The sequence below is a fragment of the Manihot esculenta genome, chromosome 13 (genome assembly GCF_001659605.2).
Source record: "Manihot esculenta cultivar AM560-2 chromosome 13, M.esculenta_v8, whole genome shotgun sequence".
NCBI classification, from domain to species: domain Eukaryota; kingdom Viridiplantae; phylum Streptophyta; class Magnoliopsida; order Malpighiales; family Euphorbiaceae; genus Manihot; species Manihot esculenta.
The window spans coordinates 797,215-812,868 of NC_035173.2; the positions used below are offsets into that span (position 1 = coordinate 797,215).

Below are 15,654 nucleotides of genomic sequence, written 5' to 3' on the forward strand. Positions count from 1 at the left end.
CATAAATCTAAAAGACAAATATTTAAGTAAATTGATGGTTAAACTTACTTTTCATATAGTTTGAGCTTATGTCTAATGAAGTTTGAGCGTGGATTCCCCACGTCCAACGGCAGTGACTTATTTGATCAAGCAATCAATTCAATTTTCATTTGAAATACTCAAACTAGATTAACAAAATATATTTTTCTAAAAAAAAAAAAAATCAAATCCTTTTGAAATCTTCAATGCACGGATATTCAAAATTACAGAGGGTTGGCCATCATTTACGCCTATAATCCAGATACAGCATACGTGGATCTCCCCTCATAAGACCAAATTGCTCATAAGATAAATAAGAAGAAAAATGCAATGGAATCAAGGTTGAAGCTCCAAATCAAGCAGCAATGGCAGCCACAGAAGGCAAGTTCCAAATCTGGAGGAGGTAGATTTCTCAAAGTTCTCAAACACCCTCTGGTTGAATGAAGGCAGCCATGAAGATTACAAACAAAGCTCATCAACAACTCATCAACCATATAGAGTCGAGGGTCCCTCGTAGCAATCAACTAATTAGTTATCTTCTTCCTCAACTTTACCCATATCTTCCAATGCTTTGTTCAATCGGATCATCTCTTCTATTTCTTCGTCATGTACAATACGGATTCCACAATTCTTTATTTTCCCTTCCGGCCAGAAATTAAGCAACAGCTCAGTTGGAGTGCATTCCCTGTTTGATTCCCGATGATTATTCACTTGGAAGAAGCGGAAGAAATTCACTTGGAAGAAGAGGCTAAGGTGATCCGATGTAACTTGGGAGGCTCCTGCAGGAACACGGTTGCCCCAACACGAAACCTGCTTACCTTCTATAACGACTGCAATCTGCCATTCATTATCTTTAATAACATTTCCATCCTCAACAACGCAACAAACAGCAAACCCAGCAATTTTCCCCCAATCTTCATCTGGAGGTAGCTTGATTCTCAACTCACCCTCCTCTCCCTGATACTTGAACCATTCAGGAATTGTACTTCCGGGAAAACATATATAGAAACAAGGGAGACTAGTAGCTGCAGGGATCCTTGTCTGCAATATAATCTTTGCTTCATTTAGAAAGAAATTTTCTTCGAATTCCGCCTCACTTGGGCTGCTTTCTTGTAGCTTCAGTAGCTTCCGAACTTCATATAACCAGAGCAAGTAACTTCTCAGCCATGTAAATCCCACGCTAATTTTACTTTGACAGTATTTCAATTTGGAGCAGTTCGAGAAACTTATGAAAAAATTCTTCTCCACATTGTGTTTCTCAAATAGATTGGGAAGTGTTTCTAATGCTGTGCAATTTTCCATTTTTAAATGCTGAACACTCGATGGAAGATCCGGCACTGATTGAAGGCTCTTGCAATTGGAGCATTGAAAATTCTCAAGTTTGCAAAGTTGAACCAGTGGTGGAAGAGTTCGCAATGAAGTGCAATTACTGGTAGATAGCCTCTCAATATTTGATGGAAGATCAGGCAATGTCTTAAGCTCTGTGCAATCATAAAGGTAAAGACCTTTAAGTTTAGAAAGTTGACAGATGCTTGAAGGAATGCTCAAAATAGGATTTCCACTTAAATTCAAATATTCCAGCAACTGCAAGCAGCTCATATCATTTGGGATTGCTCCTTCTGGAAGGTTGCAGTAACTCAAATCCAGATGCATTAAAGATGGGAAAGCTGTGAAACACCACATCTGTCTTGCAACTAATCCAAGCCGTTTTAAAAGCTTTGAGCAGCCACCCAAATTAACAATCTCGAGGGATTGCAAATTCCACACGCCATCTGGAAGATTCACTAGGTTTTTGCAGTCTTGCATGTTCAATGAAACCAACCTTGTTAATACTCCAATGGATTGGTGCACCTCAACAAGCTTCGTACAACCTTGAAGATTCAACTCCTCAAGATTGGGAAACTTTGAGAAGTCCGGGGTCTTGATCAACTTTGTTGAGAAACTAAGATTAATGATCTTCAAAGACTCTACAGGCTGTCAAAAGACATGGGAAATCAGAGTGTTCTTGAAACAGTTAAGTACTTTTAGACTTAACACGACTAATTAATGGTAATATATACTCACTTTTATTGCTTTCAAAAAATTTTTCAAGTTGCTGTGTGGCATGTGAAGCTCAACAAGTTTATTTGGTTGGAAAGTTGATGGGAAGGATTTGAAAGGATATTCACGCCATTCCAAATATCTTAATTCATTTGAGAGATATTCCAGACCTTCAAAATTGTGCTCGATTTGGAGAATGAGCAGTCTTAAACATTTCATTTTTGTGAAACCTTTAGCACTGATTGATTGTCGCCCATTATGACAAACGCAGGACTATGCCTTGAGTTTTTTCTGATCCCTAAACAACAAAGACAACAATAAACAATTAGAGAAAAACAATAATAACAAAGTATAGTCACGACATATATGATTTACTTACAGTATCATTCGTCAATACATGATCCAGATCCTCATAAAGCCAGATCCTACTGCGCTGTCCACACTTAGTGCATTCCCGACGAACAATATCTCGTCCCATTTCTTGAAGCAAATCATGCATCCACACAGTTTTGTCAGAAATAGTTAAAAGAGATCTGTTGATGAGTTCTCTGATCCCAGTTTTTGGGTAGAATCCACAACTTTCTAGTACCTTTGTCACATAATTTTCATCCGCTCCATTGAAAAAACATGCTATGTCTAAGAAAATTTTCTTCTCCGTCTCATCCAATCCATCAAGACTTATTTCAAGTTTTTTTAGTATTTCTTCATTGGGAATTTCTTTTAGTTTCTCTAATGCAGACTTCCATTCTTCTATTGATTTAGCATACAAGTAGGAACCTAAAACACTGAGAGCTAGTGGGAGGCCACTTGCATATCTTAAAAACTGGACAGACAACATCACATGATCTAGTGTTGGACAATCATTCTTAAAGGCATTCAAAAAGAAAAGTTCAAAGGCTTCATCAACTTCTAACTCCTCAAGCATATATGCATCATCCACTCCATGTTGGTCCAACAAATGTCTATTTCTAGTTGTTATAATGATTCTACTTCCCTCACCAAACCAGTTTTCATCTCTTTTCCCGATTAAACACTCTAATTGCTTCACTTCATCAACATCATCAAGAATGACCAAAACCTTTTTACTACGTAGCTTCTTTCTTATATCTTCGGTTCCTTTGTGAACATCATGTACTTTTACATCTCTATTCAAGATTGCAGATAAAAGTTTGCTTTGCAAAGAAACTAAACCATCATATCTTTTAGAAGCTTCTCTAACATCTGCAAGAAAGCTACTCCCTTCAAATTTAGAACACATTTGCTTGTATACAACACTAGCAATTGTTGTCTTTCCTATTCCTCCCATCCCACAGACACCTATAATTTTGACCTTATTGGACTGCCCCATATCCAGATAGGATCTCATTTTCTCAATTCTTGATTCCATTCCAACGAGACCCTTGGGTATGTCACTGCTAAACTGCTCCAACTTGCTAATTATGTCTTTAACAATCTCTTCGATGAACTCTGACTCCTCCCTGCATTAGCAAAATTCTAAATTAAATTCAATCATAGTGGAATAAAAAGCAATAAAATTTTGTTCATTCACTAACTGAATTATAACTTCACATTAAGAAAAGTAAAGTTATTTCTTAATCATTCCAATCAAATTGCATATATAGAGAATCGCTATTAATGTAGACATTCTCAAATTTCATTCATATCATCAAGTATCTAGTGGCTGATGTAGTTGACAAAATGGAGTGAATTGACTAGGAACCTAGACAGGTAGGTACGTACCTGCGAAAATCACCCATTCTGAATCTAAACCAATTAATATTATTAATAACCGAATCTCGAAACTCATTCTAAACTTCATTAAAATTTATCATAAACTATTGGAACTCCTCCCAAACTTAATTATTACTATCCAAATTTATTTAATTAATTTTAAGAAAAAATTATTTTTTAGTCCTGAAATAAGCATAATTAACATATTCATCCCTCTATTTTTAGAACCCAACACTTTCATCCCTGATGTTTAATTCTGTCAAAATTAAAGTCCCTTTATAAAAAATGCTGTCAGTGACAGAAAAAATGACCGAACTACCCTTTCTAGAACCCAACACTTTAGTCCTTAAAATTTAATTTCTACTAATTTATAGGTCCCTCCCAAAAAGAATTGAAGAAAAAAATATTTTTTCATTTCTAAAATATTACATAATTAACAGATTTGTCTCTCTATTTTTCGAATTCAACACTTTAGTCCATGAAGTTTAATTTCGTCAAAATTCAAAGAAGAAAATCTCAAAATCAATCTCCATAAACAAATAAAAATTTCAATAAATCTAAGATTTAAATTCAGCAAAGATAATAAAAATTAAAATATATAAAAAGTTAAAACTCAATACAAATTACTTTTGTGATGTCGCTCGCTGTCGATCGTTGTCGATCATTGCTCTCTATTTGAAAAATTCATTAAAATGTCTCTAACATTTTAAAAAGTCTACTAGTTAGTCTTTCCGTTAATTTTAATCGTTAAGTATTATAAAAAAAAATCTAAAATATTCTTAATATGAAGGAACTAATTAGTAAACTTTTTAATAATTTGAGGGACCAACTAATAATTTTTTCTAAACTATAAGTACTAAATAGTAAAATATTTAGTGATAAAATTAATAGAAAAACTAATTAGTAGACTTTTTAAAATATCAAGAACATTTTAATATATTTTTCAAATTTGAGAGATTAAATAGTAAATTTTTTCATATTAGAGGGACTAAATAGTAATTTGTTCATTTTATTATTGATAAGAGTATTTTTGATATTATATTTATTCTCTTTTCTTTAATCGAAAAACTTTGAATTTTAACGAAATTAAATCTGAAGAATGAAAACGTTAAATTCTAAAAATAGGGAGATAAATCCGTTAATTATGTTATATATCAAAGATTAAAAAGTAATTTTTATTATTTTTAATTAATAATCTTATAAAAATATATTTTTCATTAATACTTTTCATTTTAAAAAATTAATCTTTCTAAAATATTTTAATTTTAATTTTTAAATAAAAATATATATAAAAAAATTATAAATATTACTTAAAAAAGTATATTTTATATTTAATTAATTATTTATAAGAACAGATTTAGTTGACAAATACTCAATTTATAAACTCCGAACCTAACCTAAACCTATAATGTGTATTAATTTTTAAATTTCAATCTAAATTATAAATTATTCAAACTTTTTTCTATTAGAATTGCTATCCCCATAAATGACCCGTTACTATTGTTGATCTAGTATTCAATTAAGTAGTAACGTACGGGAGATAGTAACAGATTTTTTATTGCTAAATTCGCTACTGTTTTGTAACGGAAATATCCAACATTACTTCTTAACAGAAAATCTATTACTGTTTTGGAGATAGTAGCAATCTTTTTTTTTGTGTTGTTGTTGATCCATTACTGATCTTATTAAAAACCAAAAATAATTTATGCTGCATTTCCTTTACTCAACTAAACAACCTATACACCACTGTATAAAATTTCTCAACGGAATAACCACCATCATACACTAAAACTGAAATCCACACAAGGAAGTCATAAAGTTTGTAGTTGTTATGATGATTCTACTTAGTTTTCATCTCTCTTTCCAATTAAACACACTCTTGTTGCTGCAATTCATCAACAATGACCAAAATATTTTTATGACAGCCTCTTTCTTATCTCGTTCATTTCCCTAAGAACATGCAAATCCGCATACAGGATTGCAGATATAAAGTTAGTTTTCAAAGAAAACAAACCATCATGTCTGTTAGAATTTTCTATAATATTTGCAAGAAAGCTACTCCCTTCATTCAAATCGAGACAACACTCCTCCCATTCCCCAAACCTATATATGTCCATATAGGATCTCATTTTTTCTCTTATCTTAATTCCATTCCAACAAGACCCTTGGTTATGTCACTACAAAATCATCCCAGCTTGTTGATCATGTCTTTAACAATCTCATGAATGAACTCTGACTCGTCCCTGCACCAACCAACTCATAATGGAACAGAATGCAATAAAATATCAGGTGTTTATTGTATTCATGCGCCCAATGGTGAAAATGAATAATAACTTTAGATTAGGAAAACTAAACTAATGTTAGTCTTTAACCATGCTAATCAAATAGAATATGTAGAGCATTACACTTAATGAAGACATTAGCATATTTTCTGTTCACTAGAGTCTGATATTGAAATGAAAAGGAAGTTAGACTGACCTATGTTGCAACTCCCATCCCTTGAGATTGGCCGCCTCTGTCATTGCAGCTCTCCACCGTTCCACTTTCTCAATATTCTCCTTGAAATGTTCTTCATGGACAGCAAATGCTTCTCTGAAATCTCCACACTGTTTTCGCACTTGACCCGGAGTTACGTTATAGAAAATTGGCAGAGCTATTTGTCTCCCAGCTTTCTTGCATTCAAGAATCTGAACAAGTTCATTCAAACACCATGTTGAAGAAACATAATTTTTGGAGAAAATGATGATTAAGATTCTGGATTCTCCTATTTCTTTAGGAAGTGCCTCAGAAATACTTTGGCCTGTTTCAAGACTATGATCGTCCTTAAAGGTGATGATTCCTTCATCACACAACCGTTTATATAGATGACTAACAAAGTTTTTGCGTATGTCTTCACCTCGAAAATTAAGGAATACATCATATTTCCACTCTTTAGAAGAAGGAGAAGAATAAGAACAAGAAGAATAAGAACAAGAAGAAGAAGAGGCTTCAGTAATTAAAACCATGGAATTGAAGCTGGTGAAAGGCTTCTTTGTGTTTACTGATTATTATAATTTTTTCTGAACACTTACACTGGCATTTATAGTTGAAGCTACAAGTTCACTGAGTTTCTAGGAAAGAAACTACTTCTCATCATTTTTTTTCCATTTTTTTCTTTTTTTTTTTTTATCTCAAAAATATTACATACTTTCCTTTTTTTAGTAAATAACCTTATTTAATTTTATCTTATTTTTTAAAAACTCTCAAAATATCTCTTAATATTTAATAAAATTGAATATCTTTAAATTGAATATAATTAAAAAATTAATAAAAAAAATTATATTTCTTAATATATATAAAAAATAAAATAGATAAAAATTATGAAACGAAATGAATAATTAAAAAACTTGTTTTGATATATCCACAAATAAATAAAAGACATGCAAAGATTTGACGTAGCTCAAAACTTTAACTTAATTCACCTCTCAATATTCACAGGCATCCATCTTCCATAATTTTTCAATAAAATCATTTATTACAAAATCAAGTATCTAACTATTGATCTAACTACATTCAATCAACCCCACATGACAATCTACCCATAGAAAATATATTAGGAGTAATTTAATATATTTACTATAATCACATAATGCATCACTTATCTATTTTAAGTCGAAACTTCTTTCTTTTTCCATGAACTATACTGTACTACACCACGATATGCGAAAACTCATTTCCACAATGGACAAGAGCTACTCTTGATAAAGGACAAGCTACTCAGCACAATGGAAAAGGTCACTCACCATGAGGGAATAAAGCCCCTTGCTACCATAGGCAATGCTTTCTCTTCAACTGAAGAGAGCCAAATATCTATCAACCATACTCTCATTCATAGTATTGGACTCTTTAATCTCAATCTAATTAGAAATATCATTCAATTTATGTATAAATAAGATCTACCGTATTTAGGCTTCCACGCATTAAAGAATCGGTCTCCCTTCCTGATTAGGAAATAATATCCTAATAGGACTACGAGTCATCAATCTTAAAATCCCCCAACAAAACATACCACTATCATATATTCATACTTGACCTTGAAGCCTTTAAATCTCCTTGCTTGAGCTTAAATCCTTTAAATTTTTCCATGTTTAAAACCTCAAATTTTGTGTTCAACATCTTTGACATCACGAATCTCAGCTCCTATACTAATTTGGTGTGATAATCATTACAAAGAAAAGATCTACCTTATCTAAGCCATACTTATTGAGGAATAAAAATCTACCTTATCTAAGCCATATCTATTGATTAGAAAAGAGCATGCTAATAGGATAGGATTATGAGTCATAAATCTAACCTAACAAGTGAACTTGTGGCTGTAAGCAAGCTTCCATGTAGTATTAGATGATAAATAAGTACATAATTGCCTGAATATAATGAAATAGGAGAATCTATAATTGATTCTTTGAAAACTGAGTACATAAGAATTGAGCAAAGCAGGAAAAAAGTTACATATATCAACCGTAATGTGAAATTACATTGTGCATTGAATAACTTTTTAAATTCCTTGGTTCATATTATTAAATGAAACTCCCCATGTCTAAAATCCAACTACTAATAATTTGCAAGCTAAAGTTCATGACCATAGATTTCATAGATAAAAGGTCTTAATTAGGTCTCTACAATATCTGACAAACAAAACCAAAATAAGATTTATGCTTTCAGAAGTATTGTGACAAGCATTTATCATTAAATTTCTACTCAAATAGGCTTAATGCACCTTACCTTTTTTTTGTTTTTGTTTTTCGATAAGCAAGAAAATATACATGTATATATATAGAAAGGGAAGATAGCTGGAAGATTGGGGTTTCAGATTCCTTACCCAGTGAATAGTTGAGTCTCCTAATTTGGTAATCAGTTGCAAGGAGGGCTTGCTGCGATTTGGTTGCTTCTCCTAATTTCATGATAATGGAGATCATACCTCGTTTGCATGCGTTGGATTTTTGAATTCAAATTCTGGACTTTGGTTAAATCCCTTGTCGAGACTTTATGTTACGCTTTCTCAACTTCACCGAAATCTTGTAATTGTTCATTCAATAGAAAGTAAGCAACAGCTCAATCAAAATCTAATCCCTGTCAGTGTTATCATCTAGCATGGGATGGGATTCGTGAGATAAAATGGCAGGCAGAGAAATTAGATCGAAAAGCAGAGTATATACCAAGAGATGGAAGTTGAAAGATCAGTCCTACACAAGTGAATAGGCTAATCTTAGAGGCATTTCGCAAATATTGCTTCTGGGTTTGAAATTCAAATGAAGAAAAGTTTTAAAATATTGAGAAAGATTTTTTCCTGAAACTTGCAATAATTTGACCTTAATCTCTAGACAAGAAGTGAGTTCTTTTAATTGTTAACTTCATAATGCGCTGATGTAAATAAGAAAAGATGTATTCTGAATCTTTAGGGTTAAAGTATTATATTTTATTGGTAAGAATAAGCTGTGTTTTTCTTTTTCAATTTCCAAGATATGCAAGACGCTTGAACACAGAATTCTTAGCTTGCAGTTGTGTGAAATTGTAGAAATGAACGTCCATTTCAACCACAATTTTGCACCAGGGTATTATTTTCCCTTGTTTTTTTCATCTGCATTCTACTTCCTGTGAATTTATTTATTTATTTATTTTTTGGTCTAAACATATAAGGTTATATTGATTAGAAAAGGCACAGTGACCCATCAGACGCCCAAATTATAATCGGCTATCGGGTACAAAAAATACTTGATTCTATGGCAAATTGCTTTTCGATGGGTTTGCGTGTCTTACTTTGCTTACAATAATTAAAATTGTGTCGAGTGTGAAACGTGAGAGGAAGGAATCTCATTGATCGATGAAGTACCAGTGACCTGTGCAGTGCAATATTTTATTTGAGAAACAGCTCACGCGCGTACGAAATGTCTTTTCACCTGTAAATTACGCATGAATTAGCAATAGAATAGCATCTCTTGACTGGGATAAATGTTTGTCAATAAAAAAAATAAAAGAAAAAGACTTGGATAAAGTAAATCGTCGTGACCATTATGATGAAGGTAAGGTGAAAAAGTGGTGGATGCAGCTCTTGAGATGTGCCTGATGCTGCATTGCTACAGGCAGCCCGTGACCCTCTTGTCCCTGTCCTGTCAAAACCATTAGCGTGTTTACTAGGACTCCTTCACTCATCCCATGGAATCCTAAGCATAGCCGCCTTAGCATTGCTATTTGCTATCATGATCTTATTTCACGCTAAACATGACTTATGAATTATGATCAAATTATATATTATATAATAAATAAATTAATACATGTTTTATTATAAAATTTTAATTTTACTATTCATATTTATATTAATTAAATAATTATAATATTTTATTAGAGACTATTTATGACTTGTAAGATTTAATAAAAATTAAATTTATTATCAATTAATGTTAACTTATCGAATAACACACAAAAAATATATTATTAAATTAAATATTATTAATAAACTTAATATTTATTAATCTGATATTAATAATAATATTAATTTTTAAAATTATTATTATTAATAAATAATAATAATATTAATAAATTAATCTATATTTAATATTAATTGGTATATCAATCATTTTCCTCTCTATTTTAATTTGAATTATCAGTATTATTTTTTGTTAGATCCCATAAATAAAAATATATTTTTTATAAAAATACGTTTTTACAAAAATTAAAAGAGTTGAGAATTCATGCGCTTTTTAATAAATTGAAAAGTATAAAAATTCTAGCTATTTTTAAAAAATTAGTACTCTAGACAGCAAATATTCCAATAAAATCCGATAGAAAATATTCGAAAAAAGTATTTAGAGTTCACTCAATATTTTAAAAACTTGTAAAAAATTTAAATTAAAATTTTTATTTTCAAATTAGACGGATCACTTAACTCTTAAAAGGTAATTTAAAAATTAAAATTTTTATTTCGCGTATTTTGATTTACTGTGATCTCATTGATTGATGAAGTACCGGTGACCTGTGCAGTGCAATATTTTATCTGAGAAACAGCTCACGCGCGTACGCAATGTCTTTTCATGTTTAAATTGCGCATGAATTAGCAATAGAATAGCATCTCTTGACTGGGATAAATGTTTGTCAAAAAAAAACAAAAAAAAAGACTTAGATAAAGTAAGTCGTCGTGACCATTACGATGAAGTTAAGGTGAAAAAGTGGTAGATGCAGCTATTGAGATGTGCCTGATGCTGCATTGCTACAGGCAACCCCTGACCCTCTTGTCGCTGTCCTGTCAGAAGCATTAGCGTGTATACTAGGACTCCCTCACCCATCCCATGGAATCCTACCTCATGATCTTACTTTATATAAATTACATATGCCATCATTGAAAATTTTGAATTTAGACATCTATGTAAAATGATAAAGGACAAAACAATTTTGTCTTTTATATTATTAAAAAACTCATTATTTAAATTTTTAATGTTAAAAATATATTAAAATATTATTTTTTATTAATTTTAACTAAATATAAAATATTTTTAATAAAAATAATTAATTAATAAATTTTTTTATAATATCAAAAACTCAATTAATAAATTTTTTTAAATTATAAAAATTAAATAATAAAATATTTAATAATTAAAATTAAAATTAACTTTTTAATAAATTTTTAAAATGTTAATATTAAAATTAAAAAATTAATTAATAAATTTTTATCGTGATATAAAAATTAAATAGTAGATTTTTCAATAGATAATCTCTACTCTATATTTTTCACATATAAGATATTTTCTCGTAACCTTTTGATTTTCTTCTAGACTCTTAGGCCTTTTCTATTATTACTAGTTGATTTTCTCTTTGTCCCTATGTGCCCTAGCCTATTAATTTGAATCTTTATATTAGAGATTTTGTCCTTATTATTAATTTGTATGATATATAATAATAATTTATATTTTTAATTTTTATTATTATAAAATAATATATATATATATAATTAATTTATATATGGTGATATAAATTAATATCATAAATATTTAATAAAAAATAAGTTATTGGATAGATTCATATTAAAATGACTATAATAATTATGAGTTAATTATTGATTTGATATTATTATAATTTTTGATATAAAAACTATTATGTTTTGATATAATTAAATATTATTTTTAAATAAATAATTAAAAAAATTATAATTAAACATAATATAAATTATGTAAAGAATATTAAAGAATCAAAATAAAATTTATATTTTTCCTTCTGAAATAATATTTTATGAATTTCTCGATAAATCAAACTAAAAAATATATAGATATATTTAAATGAATTAATAATGTGATTAATGATATTTAATTTTATCAGTTTATTTAAAATTTAAGTAACACTATGAGTATAACATTAAATATGATTTATGTTCAAAATTAAATATTATATGATAAAATAATTAATGCATAATTTATCATAAAATTTTAATTGGACAATTGGTGTTCATATTAGTTAAGTATTTATAATGTGTTAATAGAGTACACTTATAATTTATAGACTTTAATAAAAATTTAACTTACTGCTAATTAACATAAATTTATTGGATAACACACAAAAAATACATTATTAAATTGGATATTATTAATGAACTTAATGTATATTAATTCGATATTAATAATAATATTAATAAACTAATCTGTATTTAATATAAATTAATCTTCTTTCTTTTAATTTGAATTGAATAAATATATTAATATTATTTTTGTTAGATCACACGAACAAAAACACATTCTCTACAAAAATCAAGGGAGTTGAGAACTCCAGCGCTTTTTAGTAAAATGGGAAGTATAGAAACTCTAGCCATTTTTTAAAAGTTAACATCAAGGGATTTAGCTTTTGCAGGTTGAATATCCCTTTGATCGGCTTCGTTGTGGCTTTTTCCGGTGGCAGGATGTTGGTGGTGCTCGATGATTTGGATCTCAGCAAACATTTAGAAGTTGTCGGAGAGCACATCCACCCACTTTTGGCGATATTACTTTGATTCGGGTGATTCTTCTTTATTTCAGGTTCAATCGTTTATGAATGCAATGGATTTGTCCTCATCCTCTCAAATCTAGAAGTTTTATTTCTTTGGTTGTCTTCTTCCCCAGGCTTTAATGAATATTTATAAGGCTGACTTTTTGCAGTATAATGTGAGATAAGTCTTTTCACCATGATCGCCATCAATTGTGATGGCGAATCATCCAAAATTGGATGTGGGCGCCGCTGTAGCTTTCAGGCAGACAAATTCCTCAGTCATCTTCACCTCCTGTTGGTGGGAATGTAAACAAATCCCACTGAATGGAGTTTTGAAAAATTCAAATGTAGTTAGCTAAAATCTTTTTGATCTACTGTTGAATTTGAACTGAAATTTTACTTATGTCTCCTTTCAAATTCAAATTGAATATTAATAAATTTAAATTTAATTTATTGAATAAATAAATTTATATAAATCAAATTTTATTTAGAGCTTAATTTAAAATAATTTATTAATAATTTAATATATTTATATATATAATAAATTTTAATTTAAAATTAAATAATTTTAATTAAGTGATTTTATATATAAATTAATTTATAAATTTATAAAAATAAATTTTTAAATATTAAAAATTTAAATTACATAGAAATATAATTCATAAAAATATATATAGAATTTAAATTTATTTTTTTTCATGATATTAATTTAAATATATTTAATGAACTTATTTATTAAACGAGTCGAATATTATAAAATTTAAATTTAACTTATTTATTAAATGAATTTAAAAATTAAATTTAAATTTGATTCATTTAAAAATTAAATTGAAATTAGTCAAATTTTTATCGAATTAAATTTTAAATAACTCACGAATAATTTAATTTATTTATACTCGTATTGTTTTTTTAATTTTGTTTCTCTTGGGCTTATCTTTTTTGGGCATATAAATTTCTTAATTTTGTACTTGTTTTCAAGACTTAGGGTTGTACTTATTTTTTTTATGTTTTGGCCTTAGTAATTTTTTTTATACTAGTTTAGACTGTTTATTTGAAAAAATAATTTATATTTAAAAAATATTTTTATGAAAATATATTTTATACTAAAATAATTTATATTGAGATTTTAATAAATTTTTTAAAGCATAAAAAATATTTTTTTTCTTCATTTTTAAAAAATAATTTAATTTTCATTTGATAAAAAAATATTTTTGTAAAAAATATATTTTAAAAATAAATAGAAATTTAATCTAAAAAAATAAAATGATAAATTAATAAATAATTAATTAAAACTAAAGTGATTAATTTTTATATTTTTAAAAATTGGCTTTTTTGACTTAATAATTATATTTATGACTTTGGTATATGATATTAAGGTAATTTGAAATGCATCAAATTGAATTATTATTTAAATTTAAGAGAATAATTTTTCGATGGATCTAACCCACCATGAATTTAAGAAATATGAATATAAATTCTATATAATTTTTGAATAAAAAGATCCACATTTATGTGTTCTTTATTTCTTTTTACACTGCTCAAAATGTTTCCTTTATTTCTTGAGTTAGATCTACAAACCTCCTCCTCCTCCTTTTGTCAAGAGGACCAGTGAGCGGTGCTGCTGTTGGTCTTGGTTGACTGTTAATGGACTCCCAAGGATGTTTCATATATGTTGGTATAATATATTCACCACTGATTTCAGAAACTTTGACTTTATCTGAAGCATTCAAATGGTTAAAGGAGCATAGTCTCTTTTATACATGTTCTTGTTCGAGCTTCTGTTTTCTTTAAAATTTTGGAAGAATGGAATAATTGTCCTCCATCTCTCCTCTTTCATGTACTAATCCATGATCTTTATTAATTTACAAGTATTTTTTTAATTTCAATTTTTTAATTTTAGAGAAATAGCATGGCATGAAAATTTATACTAAAATCAAAAGGCTAATCGAAAATAATTGTCTTTAACAATCTCATGAATGAACTCTGATCACTCGTCCCTGCATTATCAAAATTCTAAATTAAATTCAATCATTACGTGTGGATCTTTGACTGTAGGCAAGCTTCAGTCTTTTGCTGGTAAACTTGGATCTGGCTTGGAAAATGAACTGCGCCAGTGAAAATGAAATTTTGAGCATAGAATGCAGTGAAGAATCTAGAAATTTAAGTCAAGTCCAATTTTATTTTTTCAGCAAAATCTTTAATTATATTAGAAATAAAGTTTTTAAGTTGAGAGTCAAAGTAATTGGAGAAAATTTATATAGATAAAATTTTATAAGCTAGAATGAAAATTTTCATTTAATTTTTTTTAAGTTGAATAGTTTAACATATTGACATAACTACTATTTAATTTTATCTATATTTATTATTTTTTTAAAAAAACAAAAATTAATCAAACTCATAACTTATTAGACTCATTTTTTTCTAAATTTATTTTTTATATTTAAATAATTTATGAAAATATTAAATAATCTAATCATTACTTATAATAATTTTTTAATTTAAAATTTATTTTTTTATAAATTTAAATATTTTAATATATAATTTCAATCGTATAAATAAAAATAACTATTATTAATTATTAATAAAAAATAATTATAAAAAATAAATATGAATAACTTAGCTTATAAAATATTTTTAAAAAGAAAAAATATCAGTATACTTAAAGTTGAAATATCAAAAATTAAAAGTAAATTTTTTAAATTGAAATAAGAGTAGTTTATTACTATAAAATAATATTTAACATTGCAATTTTATTTATGAGAAAATAACTATTAAGTTTCTAAATTTTTAAAATTTATTAAATTATTTTTATATCGAAATTACACGGTGAAAATATCTTTATATTTTATAAAATTAAGTTATTTAGTAATTTATTTAAAA

At 28.1% G+C, this 15,654-nt stretch overlaps 1 protein-coding gene across 2 annotated transcripts; it reads right to left on the minus strand.

Moving 5' to 3' along the window:
• Nucleotides 1–195: 195 nt before the first annotated feature.
• LOC110630042 (TMV resistance protein N) lies at nucleotides 196–7,001 on the minus strand. 2 transcript variants are annotated; one of them, XM_043949885.1, is made up of 3 exons: nucleotides 2,438–2,576; nucleotides 2,083–2,356; nucleotides 196–1,992 (listed from the first exon to the last, which is right to left on the minus strand). In XM_043949885.1, the coding sequence occupies exons 2-3, from the start codon at nucleotides 2,275–2,277 to the stop codon at nucleotides 547–549; spliced, it is 1,641 nt and encodes a 546-aa protein (XP_043805820.1). In that variant the 5' UTR covers nucleotides 2,278–2,356; nucleotides 2,438–2,576; the 3' UTR covers nucleotides 196–546. The 2 variants fall into 2 exon arrangements, with proteins under 2 accessions (XP_043805820.1, XP_043805819.1); XM_043949884.1 differs by lacking the exon at nucleotides 196–1,992 and adding an exon at nucleotides 6,268–7,001 and having other exon boundaries at nucleotides 2,168–2,356; nucleotides 2,438–3,536.
• Nucleotides 7,002–15,654: the final 8,653 nt, after the last annotated feature.